Source organism: Varanus komodoensis, unplaced genomic scaffold (genome assembly GCF_004798865.1).
Source record: "Varanus komodoensis strain SLA01 unplaced genomic scaffold, ASM479886v1 scaffold14_1, whole genome shotgun sequence".
Taxonomy (NCBI): domain Eukaryota; kingdom Metazoa; phylum Chordata; class Lepidosauria; order Squamata; family Varanidae; genus Varanus; species Varanus komodoensis.
In genome coordinates, this window is record NW_025335438.1 from 4,542,945 (window position 1) to 4,567,912 (window position 24,968).

Below are 24,968 nucleotides of genomic sequence, written 5' to 3' on the forward strand. Positions count from 1 at the left end.
CTAGTGGGATCACCTGAAGCAGAATGGTCAAAACTGAGACATGGACTAAGATGCATTCCATCAGCAAAGGAAAATAGATATCCATAATGATGATGTGGCCAGAGAAACTCCTGAAACTCCTGCTAGTCAGCTGTGGTAACTGAAAGTGACACTTGTATATTATCTTTCACAGGAAATGGCAGTGAAGCTTAAGCTAACTTGAATATTCTTGCCTTGAAAATTCTATGATGAAACAATCCAAAATGATATGATTGGGTACTGAGCACACCAGAGAACTTCAGAAGAATATTGGTCTAATCCTTTGACTGTGTGGATCATGAGATGATCCTGAAAGGAAATGGCGGTGTCTCAGCATGATTTTCCCGATGTGTTGTGTAGAAGGATCTACTGTCAGTACAGAATATGGAAAGACAGAATGGTTAATCTTTCTCTCTGTTCAAGCTGCATGCAGCACATATAATAAGAAAAGCTGGATTGGTATCAGAGGATGGAGCGAAAATTGGCAGAAGACGCACAATGACTTAAGATAGACTGATAATGCCATACACTAGCAGAAAGCAGCAATGAACTGAAACAATGCCTGATGAAAGTGAAAGTAGAAAAGCAGGACTGCTGCTGAACACAACAAAGAAAATGAAAGTTACAACTACAGAAGAATTACAGAATTACAGAAGAATTACAGAATTACAGAAGAATTACTTTGCCATCAACCATGAAGAAATTGGAATTGGGAAAGACTTTGTATACCTTGGCTCAGTTATCAGTTCAAAGGGACACTGCTGCCAAGAAAGTAGAAGACTGAGAGTTGGAAGGGCAGCAATGAAGGAACTAGAAAAGATCATCAAGTGTAAGGAAGTTACACTGGAGACCAAGGCCTAAATGATTCACACTATTGTATTCCTAATCACTTTATATGGGTATGTAAGTTGACCAGTGATGAAAACTGACAGGGAGAAAATTGATGTTTAAAAGCATAGATCTGGAAGAGAGTTTTTCAAATATTCTAGGCACAGAAAAATGAGCAAGTGGGTCATAGATCAAATGAAGCTAGAACTTTACCTGGAAGCAAAAATGACAAAACTAAAGCTGTTAAATTTCAGTCACATCATAAAAGTCAAGACTCACTACAGAAGACAACAATGCTAGGAAAAGTTGAAGACAGCACAAAATGATGATAATGACCACGTACAAGATGGATTGATTCCATAAAGGAAGCCACATACTTGAGTTCACAAGAGCTAAGCAGGTCTGTCGAGGTTAGGACATTTGGAAGGGCATTCATTCATGTGATTGCCATAAGTCAGAGATGGTGGAATGTAACAACAACAACTAGTCCAATAGGAAGCTCACAACAAAAATATTATGAATGGCTTAATTGCTTCATTTTTAAGATGTAACCCCCAAACTCAGATATTTTCATCATACCTCCTCCCTTTTTAACATGAAAAGCACCCTTTAATCAATCTGTTTCATTTCTGGTCGTTATTCATTTTTATGGATTAAGTATAGATAATAATAAGTTTCATTTTAAGCGGCTTATTTGTAAAGAAGGACACTGGGTGAAATTTACTAGAGTGGTACCTTGGCTCATGAACTTATTCTGTTCCACGACTCTGGTCGCGAGCCAATTTGGTTGTGACCCAAGTCAAATTTCTCCATAATGTTCAATGTAAATAAGGTTAATCAGTTCTGTGCCCATTTTTTTATCACAAAAATTTGAAACAAAGTGACAAAGAACAACAAAGATCATGATCATCTCCCCCCCTCCCCAGCGCGATCACACCTGTCTTCCCTGTGTGAGTACAATCACAATCGTGTGCGTCTTCCCTGCATCAGCGTGACTGTGATCGCGGCCATCTCCCCCCACCCCCAAGCACAACCACGATTGCGCCCGTCTTCCCTGCCCGAGCATGACTGCGATTGCACCCATGCAGGGAAGATGGGCACGATCGTGATCATCACCTGATGCAGAGTTCGCGACCTGAGGCAATTTTTTTCTGAAATTTCTGTTCATGACCCGATTTGGTCGTAAACTGAAGCGTTCGTGAGCTGAGGTATCACTGTATTGTAAAATTTAGATTGACAGACAGACAGACAGACAGAGTAGATAGATAGATAGATAGATAGATAGAGCCTTTATACACCGAAGCGCTGATAAATAATAGCAGTAATGAACCTCCATTTACGGTGAATTTGGACAATTGGTGGTACTCCTATAATGCCTATAATCTTGAACCACTGGCTGTTTTGGCTAGAGCTGGTCGGAGTTATAGGCCAAAGTATCTGGAGGGCCAGAAGTGATGTACAGCACTAGGAGTCAATCCAATTGACCTCTTCAAGTTCTGTTCAGTGCATGATTTTAAATGATTGGCTATACTCTAGCATTATTGTAAGCCATCAGTGAGTGGTTCAATTTATTCATCTTATTGACAGGTTCCTAGAGTTGTAGGGTCCTTAAACTATTTCCCAGTTATATAATTTATGCAGTGAAAATCACTACTATTTAAATAATAGCAAAAGACAGAAGAACAGTGCTTTTAGAATATATCAGCTGTGAAATCTGCACAATGTAAAGCTAAAGGCAGTTAACCATTCCTCATGATTCTTTAAAAATATACAGCATATGATATTGTAATCAATTTTAATTCTCTAAGAATGACCAATAGTGCATAATAAGCATTTATTCAATGTAATAGTTGATCGCACATGAAAGGAACAGCATAAAAACTTAGTCTTAGGGCCTTCAATTTGTAACTTGTGTTGGGAACTTGTAAGATTTGTTAGCTTTATAAGTCATATTCAGTACTCTGTAAAGAACCACATACACAACAAGGACTATACATATTACATTTTAAATGGTGCAAATAATTATAATGACCAGCATAAAATCATCTTGCGTGGCTGAGAAATGCTTAAATTATTACGGAGCTGAATGCTGATTAATTAGAAGCATAACAAGTGTCTGATTATAGTTATGATTGAATGGTATTTCCTATATAACTTGCCAGTTCTCTATGTTCTCGATATGAAGTCTAAGTCTCATTTTTAAAGAAAACTATATTTAGGTGTACATGAAGATTTTTGATATTCTGTGCAAGTAGGTGATACATTTGTGGAGGGATTTAACTGAAAACACTGGACTGGTCATGGTATTCATTGTAGATATTCCCTTATGCCAGCCAAGTCCCCTGGCTTCATGTGGCATCCCTGTGGAGGTGATGTGAGTTGTGCAAAGCTAAAGAGAGCACCTCAGTACTATCCTCCCTTCACCTACCTGTATCTTAGGTCAGGGATAGTGTCAAATATTCCTCCAGGGTTCGGAGGGAGACTTTTAGGAGAAGAACTCAAGGAAATACAGTGGGCAAAATGCAGAAATATGGTGACTTGGAGGCCAAAGGTTCCACATCCCTCCCTCCCTTACAAGAAGGTCATTTTCACAGCCTGAAGCATGCTATGTCTGTAGTATAGTAGAACGAACAGCAGAAAGAAAGAATGTGAAGGATCCACTGAACGGACATTTCTAAAAGAACATATAATGTACAATAAGTCTTATCACCTCAGTTCACAGCTCCTCCTGGATCCTGCTCTAATGAACCAAGAAGTGGTGATCAGGTATGACAGTAATTGCCAAATAGAAAATACAAACCTACAGTTATCAAATGTATCATGTAATACATGAATTCCCCATTGCTGCCTAGTTCTCCTTCACTTGTACCTGTGAGTACCCTATTTACCATTAGAGACTGTGGACCTTTTTTACCATTTAAAGATTAAATTTGTGCAATAACTGCAACAGAGCAAATGTGTTTTATTCAGGTTCTATAAAAACCAGACTGCACAATTTTTGCCAGTAAAGCTGGCATTTTAGAGTTTGGTGCTGAATATAAAGAAGAGTCCTTGATATAATCCCCAATAATATTTTCTTTTATTTGCTGCTCTTCTGTTTTATAGCCACATCATATGGTCTCATGCCCTCAACTCTATCAGGAATTTTAATGACATTGTCTAAGAACCAGGAACCAGTCTCAGAATTAGTGTAGCAGTAGCTGTATTTATACTTTCTTTTAAGAATCTGTGGCTGAAGACAGACATAAACTAAAAAGAGTGTTCAGAACCAATTTCTATAGATGCAGTCTGATTAAGGGCATGTGCTGAATGTTCTCAGGAGTAGGCATGAAAAGTTAAGTTTTCAGAACTAATACTCTATGAAGCAATGCCTAAAACTGCCTAAAATTCAGTTTCTTTTCAGCCCTGCGCCCACAGTTTGCTTCCTTCATGAAGCTGATACCATTTTTGTTTGCTTTGAATACAGCTCCTTCTTCCTCACGTCACATGATCCTAACTCATCAGGGATCACATTGAGAATGCAGTGATGTTAAATAGCTAGCCATATTTGACATTGTGAGGGCAAACATAACCATAACTTCCTGTCTACATATTTTTTTTTAAAACGGTGTCACTTGTCCTGGCCATTATTGTTTCTTTTTCAAATAAAGCAGTTGGTAGCCATGTCGGTAGATTTTCCATAATTGGAGATGAGGGGCAGTGGGCATGATGGACCATCAGAGATAGCAAATGACTGATCCAACAGGGAGAGGCAAAGTTGGAGGCTTGCTGTGTCTTCTAATTTCCAAGTGGGTATGTTCAGAACTCTTCTTTTATCTTATGTCTGTCTCCAGTGTTCAAGCCTTTTGACTTCTTCCCTTAAAGCAAAAATAGTGCAACCCTTTCTCGAAAACTTGCAGTTTATGTTTGTGGGAAGGAGAACAGCTCAGCTCTGCCTCTTTCCAAACATGGGAAGCTGTAGCCAGCTTTGACACAAGCCATTAAAAAAAGTAGGCTATAGCCTGACAGTTTATAAGACAGATTAATGGCAGTTTTTACACATCTTTTCTTTGGAAAATACAGAGGAGACTAGGCATGTAGACAAAGTAATATCTGGATTTTTTAATGCCAGCCAAAATGTAACAGATTTTGCTTACAAATGTTGTCTTATGTTCAGATATTTTCTAGTTTTTCAATTCCTCAGCACTTACTTTGAGTGTTAATTTGCAAATCATTTAGCTATATGGTTTGTTCTAACCAGGTATTCATTTTAAGATAATAAAATGTAGCACCTGGCTGAAAAGATGTAATAGGAGTTATGGGATCTAATGGCTGGGATAGAGGACACTGTAACCAGAGGTAGTGTTGCTAGTAATACACACTGAGCTGTTGAATTCCTTCTGGCCTTGGGGAAGTCATTTAATTTCTTTTCACCTCCGTCAGGCTCAGACAGAAAAGAGTTTTTTTAAAAAAATAATAATAACAAACTAAAGGGAACTTGGCCTGCTGAAGATCAGGTATTGCCCCTGAGCACAGCTTTCTCAGATAAAGTTATTTTAAATTATAGTTCTTAAAGGAAATATTTGCCCCATTGGAACTTGGTATGAAGCACAGCTGCTTACATTGCTGCTGGCTTCAGACTAAACAGTGATGTAGTACAAGGTGATCAAATGTCAAAATAAATGTGGTTTTGCACACAAGAGCACCAGCCTGAGCTCAACTCAAGGTTGACTCTGTGACCTGTGTATTCAATAAATTAAATACTTTTAAATCACTGATTGAGAAACTGTCAGGAATGAACTTTTTGTTTCAATGTTTGGAGGCTGCATAGTAGTAAAAGTCTATGAGCTGTCACCTTTCTGTGTGATAGATTACCACACATCATGTTAGTTCTGCATGGTGGTACATGGTTGGCTGGTCCAGGGGTCTGTTAATTGCAATGAAAAAACAATTCAAAGGGAATTTTGGACATGATATTCATTACTGTACTGAAAGTATCTTGCAGCTTCTGCTTAATTTTTGAGATTTTTTCATAATCTCAATAAAATTATAAAACTTGCATTTATATTTAGTTAATTTAGACTTAGTTTGTTTACAGTGTTCAGAAATCATTATTTTCAAGGGATGACTCATCCTACCTTCTGTTGCCTGTATCCCAGACATTTTATACCTGGATTGAATGAATCTGCAGGTTTTAGAATACTCCTTTACAAAAAGCTCAGTCAATGGGTAATCCAGATTGCAAAACCAGGGTACTGTATTTGAATTCCTTAAAGCCCCTAATCCAGATCAGTGGGATCACACTGACAACTGTAAAAAACCCAAACATAGACCTTCCTGTTTAATGGGCCAGGCGTGTTTTGCCTTTAATCTTTCTATCATGATTTCAATATTTCTTTGAACTGACTTGGGGATATCACTGTGCAAGTCTGTGTTCAAATAGCATGGCACCCTCAGTAATTCTAGTAATCCCTTTGGACATTAGGCCTGTCAAGTCCTGAAACACTGGAGATAGACTGTCAGTGTCAAAGTCAAAGGGAAAAAGTTAACACATGTGTGTATGTGCATGGGTGTGCACACACACATACATTTAAATGAGAATGAAAGCCCTTTTCATCTAGCATATTTGGAATGAATTAAGACTTTCAGTCTTCATATTGCAAGAATTCAACGTTCTGAAAAGAAGATGCTACGTTATGGGAGTTTTTAAATTACTGCTACTCTCAAATGTAATGATAATGGGATGGCTGGGCTAACAGCTGACTAGATGTTAGTACTACAGATTAGTCTGGCAAGCCACTGTAAGGCTTGTGAATCTTCCTTGGAAGAAGGAAAGGGAGGAGGCAAGGAAGAATCTGGAGGTTTGAGCAAAATATATAAAATCATTAAAAAGGAGGAAGAAGAGCAAATATCCAGGTTGAGGAAGTTTGGAACTTTTGGTTTTCAGGATGAGTCCCTGAGGATTATTTTATCTGAGAAACAGGGGAACACAACATGTATTATTAGTTCTGTAATTTTGGGATTTATTTACTATTATTTGATTATATCCCACCCTTTTCCTTTTCAAGGGTTAGGGTTAGGGTTATGTAAGGCTTAGGATGTCTTACATAATTTCCCTTTTCTCAGTCTTACCTCTGCCTGTGAGTTTGGTTGCGCTGAGAGTCTGTGACTGGCCCAAAGTCACCTAGTGGTCTCCCTGGCTGAGCAGGGACTAGAACCCAGATCTCCTGAGTCCTTGTCCCACAGTCTTAACCCCTACACCACACTGGCCCAAAAGCCCTCAAGGAAAGGTGTGCAACCACTATCTAAGATTTGCATTCAGGGTGCAGTCATATGCCTATTTTAAACAGAAGATGAAGTCTTATAACTCTGAGCATTCCCCCAGTGGCATGATAAATATTGCTAGGGATGTTTATCTCAAAATATACTATAGGCAAATTCAGTGGTGGTTATAGGTAAATAACCTCTTGAGAAACATTTCCATCCCTACCAAAGCTCTGCTTTAACATTGGTCCGGAACTCCCCTTGAACCTCCAGGTTTTCACATAGCTTGTCATCAGAAGAATTGGGTGGCAAATTTATCCTTGAGCTTTAAGCATTATATGTTTAATGCATTTCTACTATTTATTTATTTATACTATTTATATCCCATCCCATACACAAAGCATCTCAGGATGGCTGACAAAAATCAAAGCAAACAATCCATATCAGTCCATACTAGGTTTATTTGTGCTGTTCTATAGATTTACTAGGGACTGCAGGTGGTGTAGTGGTTTAAACCACTGTGCTGCTGGACTGGTTGATCGAAAGGTCGCCGGTTGGAATCTGCACAATGGGATGAATTCCCATACTCTGTCCCAGCTCCTGCCAACCTTGTAGTTCGAAAGCATGCAAATGCAAGTAGATAAAAAGGTACCACTTCAGTGGGCAGGTAACAGCGTTCCGTGCACTTCGGTGTTTAGTCATGCTGGCCACATGACCATGGAGACTGTCTGAGGACAAACACTGGCCCCTCGGCTAGGAAACGGAGATGAGCACCGCCCCCTAGAGTCAGGCATGACTGGACGTAATGTCAAGGGGAAACCTTTACCTTTACCATACATAGATTTACTTACTACTGAACATATTCCAAACAACATTTAAGTTATTCATTGTAAAATATAATGCCTATAAGCACATATTTAAACATATGCTTATTACCAGGAAACTGCAGAAACCTCCCAGTGAATATGGCCTCTGCCCTTACTGTTGCTTCTCGTGCAGACCTTGGAAATGCCAAAGACATTGTTGGTTGGATAGTTCGAGTTGCACAGATTCTGTTAGAATGGGGGCACTAGATTTAACCAACAATTGCCAACTCCCTAAAATATACTACCTACTGCATAAAAGTAGCCAGTTTTCTTAAGTTTTATATTTTGTGGGAAAACATGTGGGTGTATTAAATGAGCATTCAGTTGACAGCAAACCAGTTGAACAGTAAGCTTTATGGATATAAAGAAAATTGCATTGATTTGCAGTGGTCAGGGGAAGTTAATAGACAGAAAAGCACTGGAGCCTAGCCATGACACTGAAAGCAAAGCCCAAAATTGCCAGGAAGCCTTTTAGAAACTATGTATAGTAAACATTGCACCCTTGCATAGATACTTGGGACATTATATATAGTGTGAGTGTTTGTGTATCTACACACATGCTAGTATATATACTTATTAATATAAAAGAACATGAATAATGTATATGAAGTACATAATACAAATATAATGTGTGTGCATGCAATATAAATGAAGCCAGCAACATGAAATGCATGGAACATAACTGAGATCAGGGCATTATTCTTAGGGTTTCCAAGTTAGTTCAGATTAGATACAGCAATTCTGGGCTTATTTTCTCAAAGCTGTAAGTAAAAAGAAAAAAAGGAATGTATGATCACAACTTAAGCTGCAATTTGGTCAGATCTACACTGAGAACTGATATTATCCATGAAATGTTATTCAGGTAATAATATTGTATCTTAATTTTGCCCATACATTTGGGAAAGAGGAGGAACATGGGCTCCTTGCACAAAAAAGCAGGTTAAAAGCTTATAATAAGTTAAATGAACAAATAAATGCATACATAACTATAATCTGAATAATATGGAAAAAATTCAATCCACTGGGGTTTGTTTGGGGCTTTTTAAAATGGGTTTAAGAGTCAGGAGGGGCCTCTATCCAGCTCCGGTCATGACATGCTTACCATGTGCAATCTAGCCTATCCTTGAACACCCTCACTGATGGGACTTCAACCACCTCCCATGGAAGCCCATTCCATACCCTACGGGCCCTAACTGTCAGGAAGCACTTCCTGGCATCGAAATTGAACCTTGGTTCCCTGATCTTTGCTCCATTGGAATGTGCCCTGTCCTCCTCTGTGGGGCAGAACAAGTCTCAACCCACTTCTGCATGACACTCCATCACATATGTCACCAACAGATCCCCTCAGAGTCTCCTCCTCTCCAGGCTGTAAAGACCCAGTTCCCTCAGTCTTGCCTCATATGGCTTTCCATCCAGCCACCAGCCTTGTAGCCCTACGCTGCACTGATTCCAACCTGGCCATATCCTTCCTGTAATGTGGAGCCCAGAAATGAACACAGTACTCCAGTTGCTGGCACACCAGAGTAGTATCTAGTGGCAGTAATACCACGCGTCTGGATATGCATCCATAACAACTTTGAGAAGTCTGCTGCAGCTCCTTACTCATGCCTCCTTCCATATGCACCTACCCAGGCCTTAAGATTATCTTTTGAGGTCCTTTAAGGAGCCTTCTCCAAAGAAGATAAGGAGGGTATTTTCCAAAGAAGATAAGGGTGTTTTCAGTTGTAGCACCCCATTTATGGAATCAGCTCCCCAAACAGGTATACCTGATGCCTACCTTTTTCTCTTTCTGGCACCAGGTGAAACCCTTTTATTCTCCCAATATTTTAATAGTTAAGCTTTAATTTTAATATTGTATTTTATATCATTACTGTGCCTGTATTTTTAACTTGGCTATGGTGATGGTGACCTTGTTAAATAGTATTATTGTGCAGATGTTTATAGCTTGATTATTTTAACTTGATCATTTTGTAAGTTGATCCTTTCCCAGCATTTTTCCTTAGTGCATGGAAATAGAAAAATGGAATAGAATGAAAGATGTTCCAAATAATTTAATGTTTTTTATTTTGGCACAGCACTCAGTGCTTAAGCTTAAGAATGATAGATGAAATATAACTACCTTTCTTCTGATTTTCTAAAGTAGATAGACAATAAAATAAAGACTTTATCCACACACCAAGACAGAATTTCTCTGCAAACTTTTCCTCTTTTTTCGTATTCTTGAAAATGTAAATAAGCCTTCGTCCTTCACCCTTATTGAAGTTATTGTAAAATTCCAACAAGACAAAACTATAAGAAAAGTATAAAAGTAACTACACAGATTTGACTAAACCAATTTCAATATATCATGAGAGAGAGAGAGAGAGAGAGAGAGAGAGAGAGAGAGAGAGAGAGAATGAAAATGCATCTTTCTAAGAATTACCCATAAACTTCAACAAAAGCAGTCCAAATATGTATCAGTTCATGAGTGGAGTCTTTATAACATCTGTTCAAATGTTGAAAGCATCATTAGGGCCTCAATCCATTGCATTCCACTTGGTGAGCATTTCTCCTTCCAATGTTGTAATATCAGTCTTTTAGCTGTCAAAAGGGTGCTTACTATGCATGAACTTCCAGAGACCGGGTCCTTGAAGCATTGTATTAGTGTGAAGGCTGTACCACAGTTCTTTTGCTAATGCATATGTAGTACCTTGAACAGAAAATTGGAGGCTTTCACTGCTTCACTGCCAGAGTATTTGAACAAAGGTTTGTCAGTCGTGATTAAAAAAAGAAATACCTGGCACGTAAAATTGGATGCTGGTTTATAGTTTTAGTAGAACAGCTCTGTGATTTTCTACTGCATTGAGGCTTCTATTCAGAACAGGGCAGAAGTCAGAAAGATAGATTAGATAGCTTCTTAGCAAGTAACAAGTAGATTGATGGGTTTTACAGACAACAGACCCATCAGCATGGCTGTTAGCTCCTTCACAAACTTTAGATTTTTGAATGGAGAAACACTGTTTACACTAACTGTATTTTTGACACATCAGCTTCTAGCTTATTTCTTAGTTATGTTCTTCTATTTGATTTATTTGAAGGCAAGTGAAAAAGTTTAGTGATCTTAAGCTTATAACGTCTAGGAAAATCTGTGGATAAACACGTAATGTGCATTGGTCAATAGGTATTGAGAAACATGTTTCCCACCCAGATTTAAAGCATTTAAAAACACTTTTTATATATGACATTTAAGTTAATTCATAAAGCATATGAAGTGGAGTGGAACTTCTACGCAGTATTCTTTAAACAGCACCTTTGACGATGCAGGTGCCTGGCAAAAAGAGCAGTCTGAAAGAAGTCTAGGTAGTTGCATCCTTGAAGCTAAGTGTATTTGGATCCAGTCATTTCTCAGATAGGACATGAGATGCATATGAAACCTGCTTTAATTCATTTTGTGTCAGGATTACCACGACCATGCTTCCTAGATCCAACACAGACTACTGTAGTGCAGGTCCATTTCTAAAATTGTGGACCAGAACGTTTTCAGTAGTATCAGTGGGAAGAAAACATACAAGTTCACTTCATTCAGAGGAAGCGGTGCCTGTACTTCAAGGATGCACACAGTTGACAAGCGCACTTGGGAAAATCTGCATGAAATGTGCACACATTTGCACTTCAAAAGAAACAAAGGTTACAACTTTATACAAACACCTGCTGGAACTAGCTTAAAGGTGGAATCTTGAAAACCTCAACCTTTTGCTTGTACCTATAAAGAGGACTTTGCTTGGAAATCCCATCTACACCACTCTTGAGTCTTTTGTTAGAAGGGCAGGATACAATCATCATTAAAACAAGCAAACAAACAAACAAACTCAGAATGAGATATTGAGCCCAATCTTCATCATAATGTACAAGCTGCCTCTCTGTGATTTACATAAATATCATGACCCTTAGAATAGGTAACAGTTTAAGAGAACAACAAAATAAAACAGATGTTGTTTGCATATTTGTTTATAGAATGTCATTTATATACATTACAGTTAGCAAAGGGATTTAAAATCTAACATAAATGCAAAGGACTTAACAGCAGGAGGGCAGGGAAATGGGATGGGGCAAACAGGCAAGAATATGCAATTAGTTAATTTACACATGAGAAACCTGGCAACTTTCCCTTCCAAATTTAATCAAATGGCAGTTCCCTGTGGTTTCAAACCATTGTTTCAGTTCCTAGTTTGTTAACTAATTAGATTTTAAGCTAGTGACAGCTACTGAAATTTGGGCAGTAAGAAAGTGGACACATAATTTTCTTCTCTGTTATATGAAAAAGGAGACAAGGTGAGCTATAAGAAGACACAGCCCTGCACCTTACTGGAGCTTATTTGTGGTTTTTCATTATTCCTGAACCAGACCTATACAGGTGGGCCAAAAGTAGGTATACAAAACTGATGGGATCATGCAGGACCTCACACAGTGGATGAATTAAAGGAGTTTATCACGCAAGTATTTTTCAGCATCAGTGCAAACTGGAATTTGTGTCAAAGTGTCAGGGACAGGAATGTTGGCACATTGATAGAGAACATTATAAGCATCTAAGAGACTAACATGACCTACTATACCTACTTTTGGCCCACTCTGTATATGTTGGTTGTTCAAACTAGGGACCATCAATGTAACTCAGGTGATCATAGCCTCCTTAATCTCTAGTATGTTTTGCCTAGAAATTGACAAATCTTTCAGTTTCAGTTCCATTCAGTATCTCATTTTTCTAGTCTTAAGTTCATTTTGTCCTGTTTCTGATTTTTTGTTTTTAGTTTTGAATGAACTTTTGTATGCATTTTATAGTACCTTTTTCTTAGTATCGGCATTTTTGCAAACAGTTTTCCCTTCTGCAATCCATTTATGTGCATTATTTTCACTAATGTATGCATTATTGAACACACTTTCCCTTCATATACTCATTTTTGTTTGCTTCTTCTGATTGGTAATTCATTGCAATATTTTAACAAATGCCAGTATAAATATATAAACATATTTTGGTTGCCTGTATTTGGACAGTGTAAATTAGATAAGTTCACATTACAACGCAAGCTGAGCAATTCTGTCTCTGTCTCTCTTTTAGGAGGTGGGCAATGTATTTGTTCATTTTAGTAAGTGGTCACCCCACAAATATATGCTTAATAAATACGTTCCTGTCCTCTGTACGGCAACCTTTATAATAACAATTTTAAATGATCTTTTAAATGATCAAAGTGCTATTACTATGTGTTATATTCTTCCAAAGTTTTAAAACTTCTAATTTGAGTGCAGAAATCATCCAGAAAAGGGAGAAAACTATGCACATGTTATCATTTTTGTTTTTAGCCTGGGATGTCCTCAGGCTCTTATTGGTAAGACTCATGCTTTTACTCAGTCTATTAAAACACCCATACCCATACTTCTTACAGATCTACTCAAACTGGGTACCAGAATTGAGCAGAATTAAAATAGCAAAGATCAATATCATGAAAATTATAAATTACATGAAACATGGATAATTAGAAAGCCAGCTAATAAATAATACTTAGCAACTTAAGTATTAATATAAATATTGCAGAAAGAGAAACATCTTCAGGATCCTCGGACTCTGGAGGCTTGAGGACTATAGCATACCCCAGCTGTCCCACATTGCCCTAACCTGCAATTTCCAAAACAGGGCAGGCCCCTTTGAGAGACGGAGTTTTAGTCAACCAGCCTAAAGGTAGCCAAATTTCTATTTAAGTCCAGTCTTGCTCTGCTTATCCTTGAAGGATCATAAGACAATCCTTCCAGCCCCAGCACCACTGAAAGATTTCTGTGGTGCTGCTCTCTTTTTGTCTTCTGTCTCAGAAACTTGACAACCCAACCTATATTACCAGACATCATCATAGCCCATGCCCTGAAGTGGTACAAAGAATTAGACACTGGGTGATAAGAAATGCCTCCATATTGTGTGAAAGGAATGTTGCTGCTGCCAGTACTGGGCTAGATAGACAAATCCTCTGGTCTGGCCTGAGCTCCTGATGGAGTCTCCAATCTCCATACATGGCTGAAGGGCCTCATTCAGGTGAATTTGCAAGAGATGAATTTGCAAGAGATGTATCTCCTCCAATTCTCATGAAAACTCCCCTGAAGTCTGTTATTCAAGCCTCTATTGTTCCACAGTTCCTTGTTAAGTGTTACAAGCAGTTTGGTGGGTATTTTTAATACTGCCCTACCAAAGCTCTCCATACCACTGTATTGCCTTTTTAAAAAATCTCGCCTATCCATATTTATTCAAGAGAGCAACTAATTCAGGAATGAGATAATTTTAAAATTCTATTTATGGATGTGTGAATCATAGAATCTCTTGCTTCCTGTGTTAATGATAGAAGGTTATTGAAATATTCTGGGCTAATGGAAGTAGAAAGAACTATCAGTCAAATTGCAATTTTCAACAACTTGTTTCTGGCTTCTGTGTTTTCATGACATTTTTTAAAATGGCTTATCTGTTTCTTATAGAATAAAATAAAAGCAAAAACAAAATAAAGCAACAAACCCAGTCTTTAGGGATGACAAAAAGGCATTTGCCCTCTGAGACTTACAGTTACATCATTTTTCCTAGAGCAGTATCCAGCCCTCCTTTGATTGATGATGCCTCCAAAACCTCGTCTGCAAAACTGTTCCAAGCATTTATTACTGTCTGAGTGAAAATGTGCTTCCTAATGTCCACTTCGAACATGTCTTCCCTTAACTTACACCCTCCATAGGCTCCCTTACCACATCTTTTGCCCTTAAATAAAATTTTAGGTGGCTGACATCTGTGCTGACTTTGAAAAATATGCTTCAGTTAGGTCGTTTTAGATATCTGTTTCTCTAAGAGAGAATTTAATTTTTCCTTTTGCCTTTTTTCTCATCCTCGAAGTTAGGCAATTAATCCTAAAAATTGCTTTACCGTCCTTCTTTAAGTGCTGCAGTATATCTTGCAGCAGTGTGGAGTAGCTAAAGTAGAAAATGGTAGCCTAACAAGCCAGGGAAGCTTTATGATGGGAGAGGAGTGTGAGAGAAAAATGCTTTAGGCACGAATGGTAAAAAGCTAATAAAAATAGGTTGAAATGTTCATTAATTTTTTTAATAAAATACCAGTATGAGAAACGGGCAGAAATAAATATAATTACTGTATGGACAGTGATCACTTCAGACGTTATTTAGACCTACATTGTTCAAGCACTGTGTATCCATTGTAATAGATATACTCAAAGCTTATGCTAGAAAACTGTAATGTATTTTTTTTACTTTTATTTTGTTGTTAACTTCTATTTGATTTCATTTTTGTTTCAGTTTATTAAATTTCACAATACAAAAATTAATAATAAAAACATTGTTGGAGCAATGGAAGAATAGAAGGAAGGCAGTAGTGCTCCAAGATCTAATAATTTCTTTCCAGTCTTACATCAGTGATGTGCCATCTTTAAGAACAGAGCTGTGTGTTAGAAGAAGCACAGGACTGCTGCCGAAGAGGCCTCCCTCTTGTCGCAATCTCCTTGGAAGTGTGAAAGTAGTGAAACATACCTTCTATCCTGATGTCAGCACTGTATGCCATTCCCTGTTCCTGTTCCAAGTCATTGGCTATCAATGCAGGAGCCACAGGATGACTCACGACATGGTGATGTCAGGATACACAGAACATTCCACTGACTATTACAGAAGGGAAAGGCTTTGGTCTTCATTGGTGGACTAATGCCTCTTTAAACAAGGGTGAAAAGCAGGACATCGCCACTTCTCACTTGCAGAAATGTTTCTAATACCCAATTATTCCAGTACCTTATTTTTAATTGCCTCTTGAGCCTAACAGGCATATCATCTCTAAATGCTCTAAATAAATAAATACCATCTGGTAATACTGCTGGCAGCCATGGCAGTATCCAGCAGGACATTCACACTCTTGATTCCATTGTGTGTTGCTAATTCTCATCTGCAGATGTGGTGCCCTCTCTTCATGGAATGAAGATTCAGCACTTCCAGGCAAACAGAATTGAGCGAACAGAATAGGGCAGAGCTCTCTGTCCTGTTCTGATCCAGAAACAAGCACTGCTGCTCTATTTATAGGCTTCCTGAAGGAGTGAGTCTCACTTGAACAACACAATTGGTAGGACTTACCACTTGTGGAACAGAAATAGCAAAGCCCAAAAGAATTGACAGGGGTGTGGGCACCCACTGAATACTCTCCTGTGAAAGTTTCAGAATCATAGCTTCTCTTACTATGTGTTGTGAGGTGTCAGCTCACAGTTGTAAATGACCCACACTTATGCCGGCAATAAAGCTAAAGTCTTTTATTTCTACTTTTTACAAGATTTACGATGCTACGAATAAGCTCTACTGCAATGACCTTTACAAGTTAGTTGGTATCTTCTTAGTGACGTCCCTCAGGGAACCCACGTGGGATCAGCTTTCTTTGTCCCACCTTTCTCCCCTGAGGTAGGACAAAGCCTCCTTTTGTTCCAATCAGCGTAAGCTACATTTAAGAGTTGCGCAAGACAAATCTATCCCGCCTCCTGCATCTTCTGTATCTTGTTCAGGAGAAGCAGTGACAGGAGGAAGGGGGGCATCCTGCCCACGCTCTTCAGGGGCAGAACTTGTAGTGTCTTTTTCCTCAGGGTCCTCATGGTCGGACAGAGGCCAGGAGGAGGGATGGCTATTTGTTCAGCTACTCCCAAGCCAGGTTGTGGAAGGGTCACTTGGCCACAGGGCTTCAAGTATAAGTCCTCCTGTTCTGATGTCTGATTCTCTCTTTGGGCGTTTGACTCTTCCTTGTGAGGTGCTGCCTCTGTTGAGGTGCCAGGCACAACACTATGGATGTTCTACCCAACTCTTCTAACAACATTTGAAGCATTTGTCAGCAGTTATCTTCTGAAGCTCTCAAGGGGACCAAAGCTTCTTGAAAATGCTTTGTTCAGTGGTGGAACACGTGTTTTCCACTCTAATGGCTCAAGGTCTAGTTACTGCTATCTCCCAGTAGAACTGGGAAAGATCCCCAGAGAATTCCAATCAGAGTAGACAGTACTGAACTAGATGGATTGATGGTCTGCTTTGGTATGAAGCTTCCTGTGTCTGATATAAAATGGATTTCAAAAGATGCAGCAATTTTTGGATAGAAAGCAGATGCAGTATTGTTAAGGGGACTGCATTTCTGCCATAAACTGTAATAGTGATGTGGGTTTTTCAGAAAAATATTAAATGGAAAGGAAAGGAGAGCAATGTGAAAGAAGAAAATTATCTTTCAGTTGTATAATTCCATGTACTATACTGTAAATCCTGGAAGGAAATACATACAGTAAAAAAAAAATCCCTGCCCCTCACATAGAAAGATGAACTAATTCAGTTGGTGATGTTTCTTCACAAACACCAAATTTCCATCTAGCAGGAATACCTCTGACATTTACTTGAGAACAGTGATGACCCTCTTTGTTTGGAATATGTAAAAACACTGAAGGGTACCCTGTTTCACTTAAATCAAAATGTAAAGACAAATTTGGTGGAAGAACATCTTAGGATGTTCAGGGAGTCAAAAGAGTTTCCATGGCAAAATTCCACAGAGGAATTCTGTACATCCATAGGCCAGGCTCCTGCCCAGAATAATGCTCTCTAAAACCCATAACACACAAACATGAACATATGCACACTGTATGCATATGTACAGAAAGGGAAGGAGGGAAAGGAAAGGAGAGAGAATCAGGGCTTTCCACATCTTAGAACATCCCAGTAATTATTAGGCTGCCTGTCTTTTTTCTCTGAAGAAAACTTGGCTCTCACAGAAACATGACAAGTTTCCCTTTCATGTTGTGCTTTGGGTTTCATTTCTTGTAAGGTTATGACTCTCATTTGAAAATGCAATAAAGGGATTAATCATTAACTGTCATACAGAAGTACATCACAGAGCAGGGTTTTAATGTTGTTCTATTTCTATAAATCACAAATTGTGTTTCTCTGTTTCACATAGCACACTTAAATCATAAATTCACCTCAAAGGAAATGTGAATATTTGTAGCATGCTGGTAGGTCAGCGGCCCATGAGACATGGGCAGGGCTCCTTTCTCCTTTGGTGAGTGTTATAGGCCACCACTATCTTCCATCCCCTGAGCTGCATGTGCCCATTCCAGCCTCATTCTCTTTCTTAGCACCAGCCAGTGATGATCATATTGACTGTCACCCAACAGCTTTTCAGTACTAAGACATTTGCAGAATGAGAGCTGCCTCAGGGATTTCATCGTCATCTCATTCATACCAAGTAGACTCAAGACAGTATGTGTTTGCACTGTTCTGTAAACACCAGTGGGTTGCCACCTGAGTCTTTCCTAAGAGGAGCAGGAAGGGGGTTGTTTCTTATTCCAAGGAAGGGAAGGGAAATCACAGAGATGAGTGAATAGGGAAAGAATAGCTGTAAGCCTCTCCCCATAGACATCCAAGCTCTAGAGGAAGACAGGTAACCACCTCTGTAAGATTGTACTTGAAAGGTGATCCTTTGCAAGCAATTCTCTAGGGAAGATTCCCTCTCTAGTGCAGGATTCCCAAACTTATTTTGGACCTGAGGAACATTTGGGAGACTGCTGTGGGCACCACCACAAAATGGCTCCAATGGAGGATATGGCTAGTCACGTAATGGCTGCTGTGAGTGCCTGAGTAGCCAAAACTGAGCAAAAGAGATTTCTAAGGTGAAACAGACAAAGGGGTAGGCGAGAGAGAAAGAAGGCTATGGTTTGGAAGGGAGAGAAGGACAGGTACCATAATATTTCACAAGTTTTGTATTTACAAATGAAATAAGGGGAAAGTGAGTTGAAAGTTTCATGAAGTTTCAGCAGGCACAATGGTACCCATGGGCACCACATTGAGGACCGTGCCCATGGGTACCATTGCTCTGTATTCTGAGCTCTTTGTATCCAATACCTGTGGGGGAGGGTAAGCTGGTGGATATCTCTGAGTGAGAAACTTACTCTGATAACAGCTAGAGAAGGAAACCAAGGTATTATGGACCAGCTGGCTCCAGGCATTCCTCCCAAGCTCCATGCACTTGCACAAAAATTAGTTTAAATCTGCATCTTAAAAAATACAGTGGGGTGTGATTCTACATTTTGGGATAGGGAAGACTTTTACATTTCTGATTGAGAGCCCTGTACCTACTATAGACAAAATTAAAAAGAGCTAGCTTCTAGATATAGACTTAAGTGGATGTCTATTTTGGTTCTTAAAAGGGAAAACATGGGTTCTTATTTTCTGCTGGTGGCCTTCTGCCCGACACACTCCCTATGTTGTTGGTCAGACATGGAAGTACAGGAGTGCTCTGTCCTAAGGCTCAAGCAAAAGTGTTTATGGAAGACCTGGTTTGGCAGGCTTTATCTTGGAGGGCTTGGGTCCAGCTTAACTAATCATCTGGGAGCTCAGCTAGCTTTTCCTATTTTTACCTTGAAGCTGGGACTATGACACAAGAGGAAATAAAAAGGAAGCTGATTAGTCTCATGCATGATCTAGAAAGCCCTTAAAAACCTGTATCCAGGGAAGTGTGATTACTACTAATTTTATACAAGGAGTTTTGTGTGATGTCCAAAGAAAGTATCTTGAAAACCAAATATCTTGGGTTTGCTACCAAAGTCAACCAAAATTTGTGGACCTAAGGTTGAAGCCAAAGGCTAATACCAATGTTAATCTTCTGTATTTATTTCAGAGGGCCTACTCTGTCTAGGACAAATATTAGATTCTACCTACTGTATGAACTAAATTCTAGTTCATATAAAATCACTATACTTCATTTGGGGCAGACATATTTAATCAGTGTAAGGAGCTATTTTAGGCAATACTTCTTTTAATTCAATGTGTTCAGTACGGAGTAAGTTGAATCACTGTAATGGTAAAAATAAAAGATTATATTGTTCTTCCAAAACCATTATAGAATTATAAACTCATATGATGGATTACATGTATGATACTATGTCAAACACTTCCGTAAATAAGGAAATGTTTCTAAATATTATGAGGATTATATGAAATCATCAAATTAACACCAGCCATTTGATCAATGGGTTCTAACAGGTTGTGGTCACTTGTAGAGTGTTTTACAACATTATCTTAGAGGATGTTCATACTACAGCCCCTTATAACTGTATTAACTTTTGCTTCTTTTGTCTCCCTTGTTGCACTTTGGTACTTTGTGTGTTAATGATACATGCATGTTCCCTCCTAGCCCTAGTTGGCCGCAGGTTCAGTCTTGAAAAGCAGGCTCAGACACCCTGTTTAAAATAATAATAATAACAATAATAATATCACAACATTTTGCACAAATGTGTAATTGTGAGTGCTCATGTGCAACTTTTTGAAAAAGGAAAAAGGGAAATATGCCTTCTTGTGGGATTGACATGAGATAGACATGAAGGGATCAATTATAGATTGTGGATACAATTTCTGGTATTAAAAAAGTGGGAATCTTTTTATCTTTAACCATTGCCAGTGCATCAGATGTCACTTGAAAATAAATAATCAATTAATCAAAAATGGCAGTAAAATGGAGCAAGATGTTTAAAATCAGCTTTTAAATACATCAGTGCAGAAGATCAGTTGTCCCCTTTGAAATAATTTTAGAAATTGCTCTAAAAGTATGCTTGAAGGGTGATGTGTTTGATTATATCCATGGTATCCTACATTTTATTTTAAGTTGCACCAGAATTTTTCTTATCATGAGTTACTGCTCAGAGGTAAGTAGTGACAGTTTTCTACTATACCCTTGAATGCACCTTTTATTATTAAAGAATCAAGCATAATATCTTGATAAAAAGTACTTTCTTCTCTCTTGTCTGTTGAGGCTCAGGTGCAGATGTAACATTACAAATCTCCAAGCCATCGTCAGGCTATAAGGAGCATGTGCCTATTGGACTGACTCTACTTTCTCATATATAGATCCCATTTCCATTTGTTTTAACTACAATATTGCAATACATCAATATTTGCAGGGGGCCATTATTCACACAAAACTAAGACTTGCCTTGTAGCCCAAGTCTGAAGTGAATTTGAGAACTCTGGGTAGGAAACTTAGGTAAGAATTCATTTTTAGGTTAATAATGATTAGTATTCATATAGAACCATGGACTGGAGAAGTGGATTTGTCAGGAGAGAAGAGGGAAAGTGAACAAGTAGGCCTATAGCTCTTTTTAGCTCTGGTTAGGAGACTGGGAATGTTATACCTGCACTGGAACTTTCATAAATCACAGGGCTTTAATAAGCCAACACTAATATAAAAAGTCAATGAAAATTAAAAATATAAAATATTATTGTCTGAAGGTGGTATTCAATAATGTTTTGTGTCTTTGAAAGTATTTTGAACATGACAAGATGCTTCCAAATGTAATAAAAGGTGCATTTACCTGTTTCCAGGATCAGTGGTTTTGGCGTGTCAGAAATAACAGGGTGATGGATGGATACCCCATGCAGATTACCTACTTCTGGAGGGGACTGCCTCCAAGTATCGATGCAGTTTATGAAAACAGTGATGGAAATTTTGTTTTCTTTAAAGGTAAGGTGTACAAATAAAAGAACATCTAAAGTTTTTTTAAGATTAAAAAACTTGTAAGAATGTGAAATTGTTTGGCAGATCTGGATAGTTTTTTCAGTTGAAATGTTTATTATGAAATACAGATGCAATTCCTAGAGAGTGCCCTGTTTTCTCCAAAATAAGGAATATTTGAATCAGAGTTTAAAAGCCACAGGTTCATAGTCTCTGTATAAAATGGGACTCACTGCAGCTGAGACTATTGGCTAGAGTTAGGCCCACATCACTTGAATCTGATCAACTATAGCACTTGAAGACATTTCTGCAAACATGAATGATGTATCTGGCAATGTCTGGATTAGAATGTTTGAATGTACTTTGCATAGGATTGCAGTTTGAAGCTTCAAAAGCTGCAGAGTGTGGCTTACTATAGATTACTATACGAGGCAAAGTTCATGCCTGTGCTTCCTCAGTAACATTTACTTCCAGCTCATATCCAGGCTGGTTCTGTTCTTCTTTGCTTAAGACCAGGGTACTTGAAGTACTACCTGTTTCCATATATGCCTTCCATAAAGGGCTTTCTATAGCTGTTCTTATCTTCTGAAGTAAGGTGGATGGGTCATACATAAAAACCCATAAGACCTGCAATGGTGGCCACTGATTTAAAAGTAATTTCAGTGACTTTTGAAGATAAGTAATTTAAAGGAAATTCTACATAATATAGTAAAGTTACTAGGGAATCTTATCTGGTTTTCAGTATTATGCTTAAACAGAGAAGTAAAAGACAGATCCGATGGCATTTTCATGTGTGGAGTTTCTCCCACATATCATAAGACCCAATTTTATCGTCACTGATTTTAATAGTCATTTCACGGAAATTTAGTTGACAGAATTTGTACCATGACATCCTATTTATACACCTTTCACATTCAAATATATTGACCAACCTCCAACGAAAGGACAAAATTCCAAGACTTCAGGAGTCTTAGTTGCATGAGCACAGTGCCTATAAATTGTTGATGCCCACGAACAGCAATATACTTGAAACTGCATGCAGGGATGTGCTCACATTAAGTCACATAAAATCCAGGCAGTTTTAACTCCAGTGCTGACACCTGAATACTTCTGTGAGTCTGTGAAATTTTCCTTGTCAAAACTCATGTGTCATAGAGCACAGGATATGGTCTGTATAATTAAATTAGGAAAATTGGGAAAGTCAGACAATTTAATGGAGGTGTGTGATGATAATTGGGAAATAAGCTTCTTCTGGATTCAGTCATATGTTAGACTAGGGTAGACAACATGATGACCTGAAGATATTGGTTTCCTACAACAGCAGAGGGTTGGGCATGATGGCCTTCATAGCCCCTTCCAACTCTACTATTCTATGCTTCTATGATTATGGACTACAACTTCTAGCATGACTAATTATATACCTGCTCTACTCTGCTTTAGAGAAAGCATGATTGAATGTATATCTGAATGAATATACAATGATGCAAACGGTTGTGTACCCTTTGTGCATTAAAATGTATGGAACTTCACTTCTTAGGGATGAACCCGCTGGTCAGTTCAGCAGAATGTGTTGAGGTTTTGAGGATGGAGAAAACTCTCCTAAAAAGAATGGTGGACATTCAGATGAGGGGGAGAGGATATTTGGGATGGAATAACTGGATAAGGTTGCTACATGGTCTTTCATCTCCCTTTTACATTGCTTGTATCAGTGGGCCTTAAGTTAGTCAAGCTAGTGAATAACTTAAGTCCCATTGATTTCAACAGGACTAATCATGATAAAGTCGTATCCAACCTATTGTGCCTGGAAAAAAGATGGCTGATCCCAGCCACCCATTAAATTATAAGTTCTTTTCCATACAAAAATGCTGCAGTCATTGCAGTTACCCTGTAAAGATCACATTTATTCTTCCTGTAGCTTTGGTGGAAAGCAAAAGTGGGAATCAAGATCATATACACCCTACTAAGTTCTTATTTCATTCTCCTTTTTACTTTCTAATAAAAGTTGTTTACTTTTTGGTTACTTATTTGAAGCTTTAGTTGCTTATCTTACTATCATGTCATCTGCGTTCTATAATAAATAATTCCTGTTTTCCCAATATGGTAGTATTAGAGATTACAGGTGGAGAATGAATTATGAATAAAGTTGCTGTTTTCATGCAAATATTCTTCATAATTAAAAACTGCATAAAGTGCAGAAAATATGGCATGTGAAATTAACTGTTTTTCAGTAGCATTCCCCACCCCCCGCCAGTTTTTGCACTAGGCATCAGCTGTTGCCTAAAATTAAAGGTCTTAAATATGCATCTAATTTGAGCTTAATGTGAAAATTATACTCTATGTTGAATAAATACTAGTTTATCATTACAACCTGTTCATTGGGAGTAAAACAGCTATGATTATTTATAAAGCAAGGCTTGTTAAATAAGAAGCATTTACATTGACGACAATAAGGGAAACGTTCTAATTGTACAAGTTATAATGATTGATTCATTGTAGCTCAGAGGTGTGTGAGAAGGGCAGGCGATATAAGAACACTTAAAATATGTAGCTCTCCTATGCACCCCTTCATACTTATATCTTCACCTGCTCACTCATTCAGAGGTTTCTTTGGATGGTTTTTGCCCCCATTGTTAACTCCATTAGCCCCTACTTCCTTTCTGCAACCCCATACCTCTTCTTCTGTTGCAACGTTACAGTTTTTCCTTGGATTGGTAGACCAATCCAATGTGACTGCCTGTAACCCTGAGAACTCTGAGATTTAATACGACCCAGTAGTGGCTTGGGGAAGCATGGAGACAAAGGTTGCCCCCATGTTTCTGGTGGTCTGCAAAAGACTGATACGGCCAATTTTAGTTGTCTGTCTTTTGGCCTAGTGAGAGAAGAAGAGGCTGAGACACTGCCAAGTTACAGTGTGTCATAGTGTAAGCTTACTCCTCCCTTTGCTGCCCACAAACCTCTAGCTTAGACACTTGTCTTGTGATGTTAGTGCTGCGGCCAGTGTGGCTCTTTCTATACCTTCTGTGAGCGCAGAGAGAGGGTGCTCTGAAGTCGCCCCAGCTCTGGACTAGAACACATCTCCTAGGTCATTGCTGGGACCCTGATCTCACTGATAGTCATTTAGACTCAACAGTTTGCAGCAATGTACTTGACACATTCATATTTTGAAGGTGCAGTTGTGCACATATTTAGACAAAAGAAAAAAGGCCCTTCAGCTCCCACCCTTCCTCAGCTGTGTAACATGCACAGGATTGCACTCTTTTAGGGGTAATTTTAGGCAATGTGTTGTGACTCCAGGTAAATTTAATTTCTTTAGTATAGTTAACTCAAACCTTATCATTACTTTCAGCTCTATCTTCCTCCTGTGACATGAAGTCTTTATTTTGTTTCAAAGTTTGGAAAGCTTTTGATTGCAAATAGATGATATTTTATGTTCCTTTCATTTTGCATTGATATTTGAGTGAGGAAAGGCAATAAAAGCAGCAGCTCACTTGAAA

At 38.5% G+C, this 24,968-nt stretch overlaps 1 protein-coding gene across 1 annotated transcript in view; it reads left to right on the forward strand.

The window, feature by feature from the left end:
- MMP16 (matrix metallopeptidase 16) overlaps positions 1-24,968 on the forward strand; it is a 195,773-nt gene that overhangs the window by 153,490 nt on the left and 17,315 nt on the right. Inside the window, exon 7 of the mRNA XM_044424026.1 lies at positions 21,345-21,483. Within this exon, the coding sequence (XP_044279961.1) occupies positions 21,345-21,483 (139 nt within the window). The remainder of the gene's footprint in view (positions 1-21,344; positions 21,484-24,968) is intronic.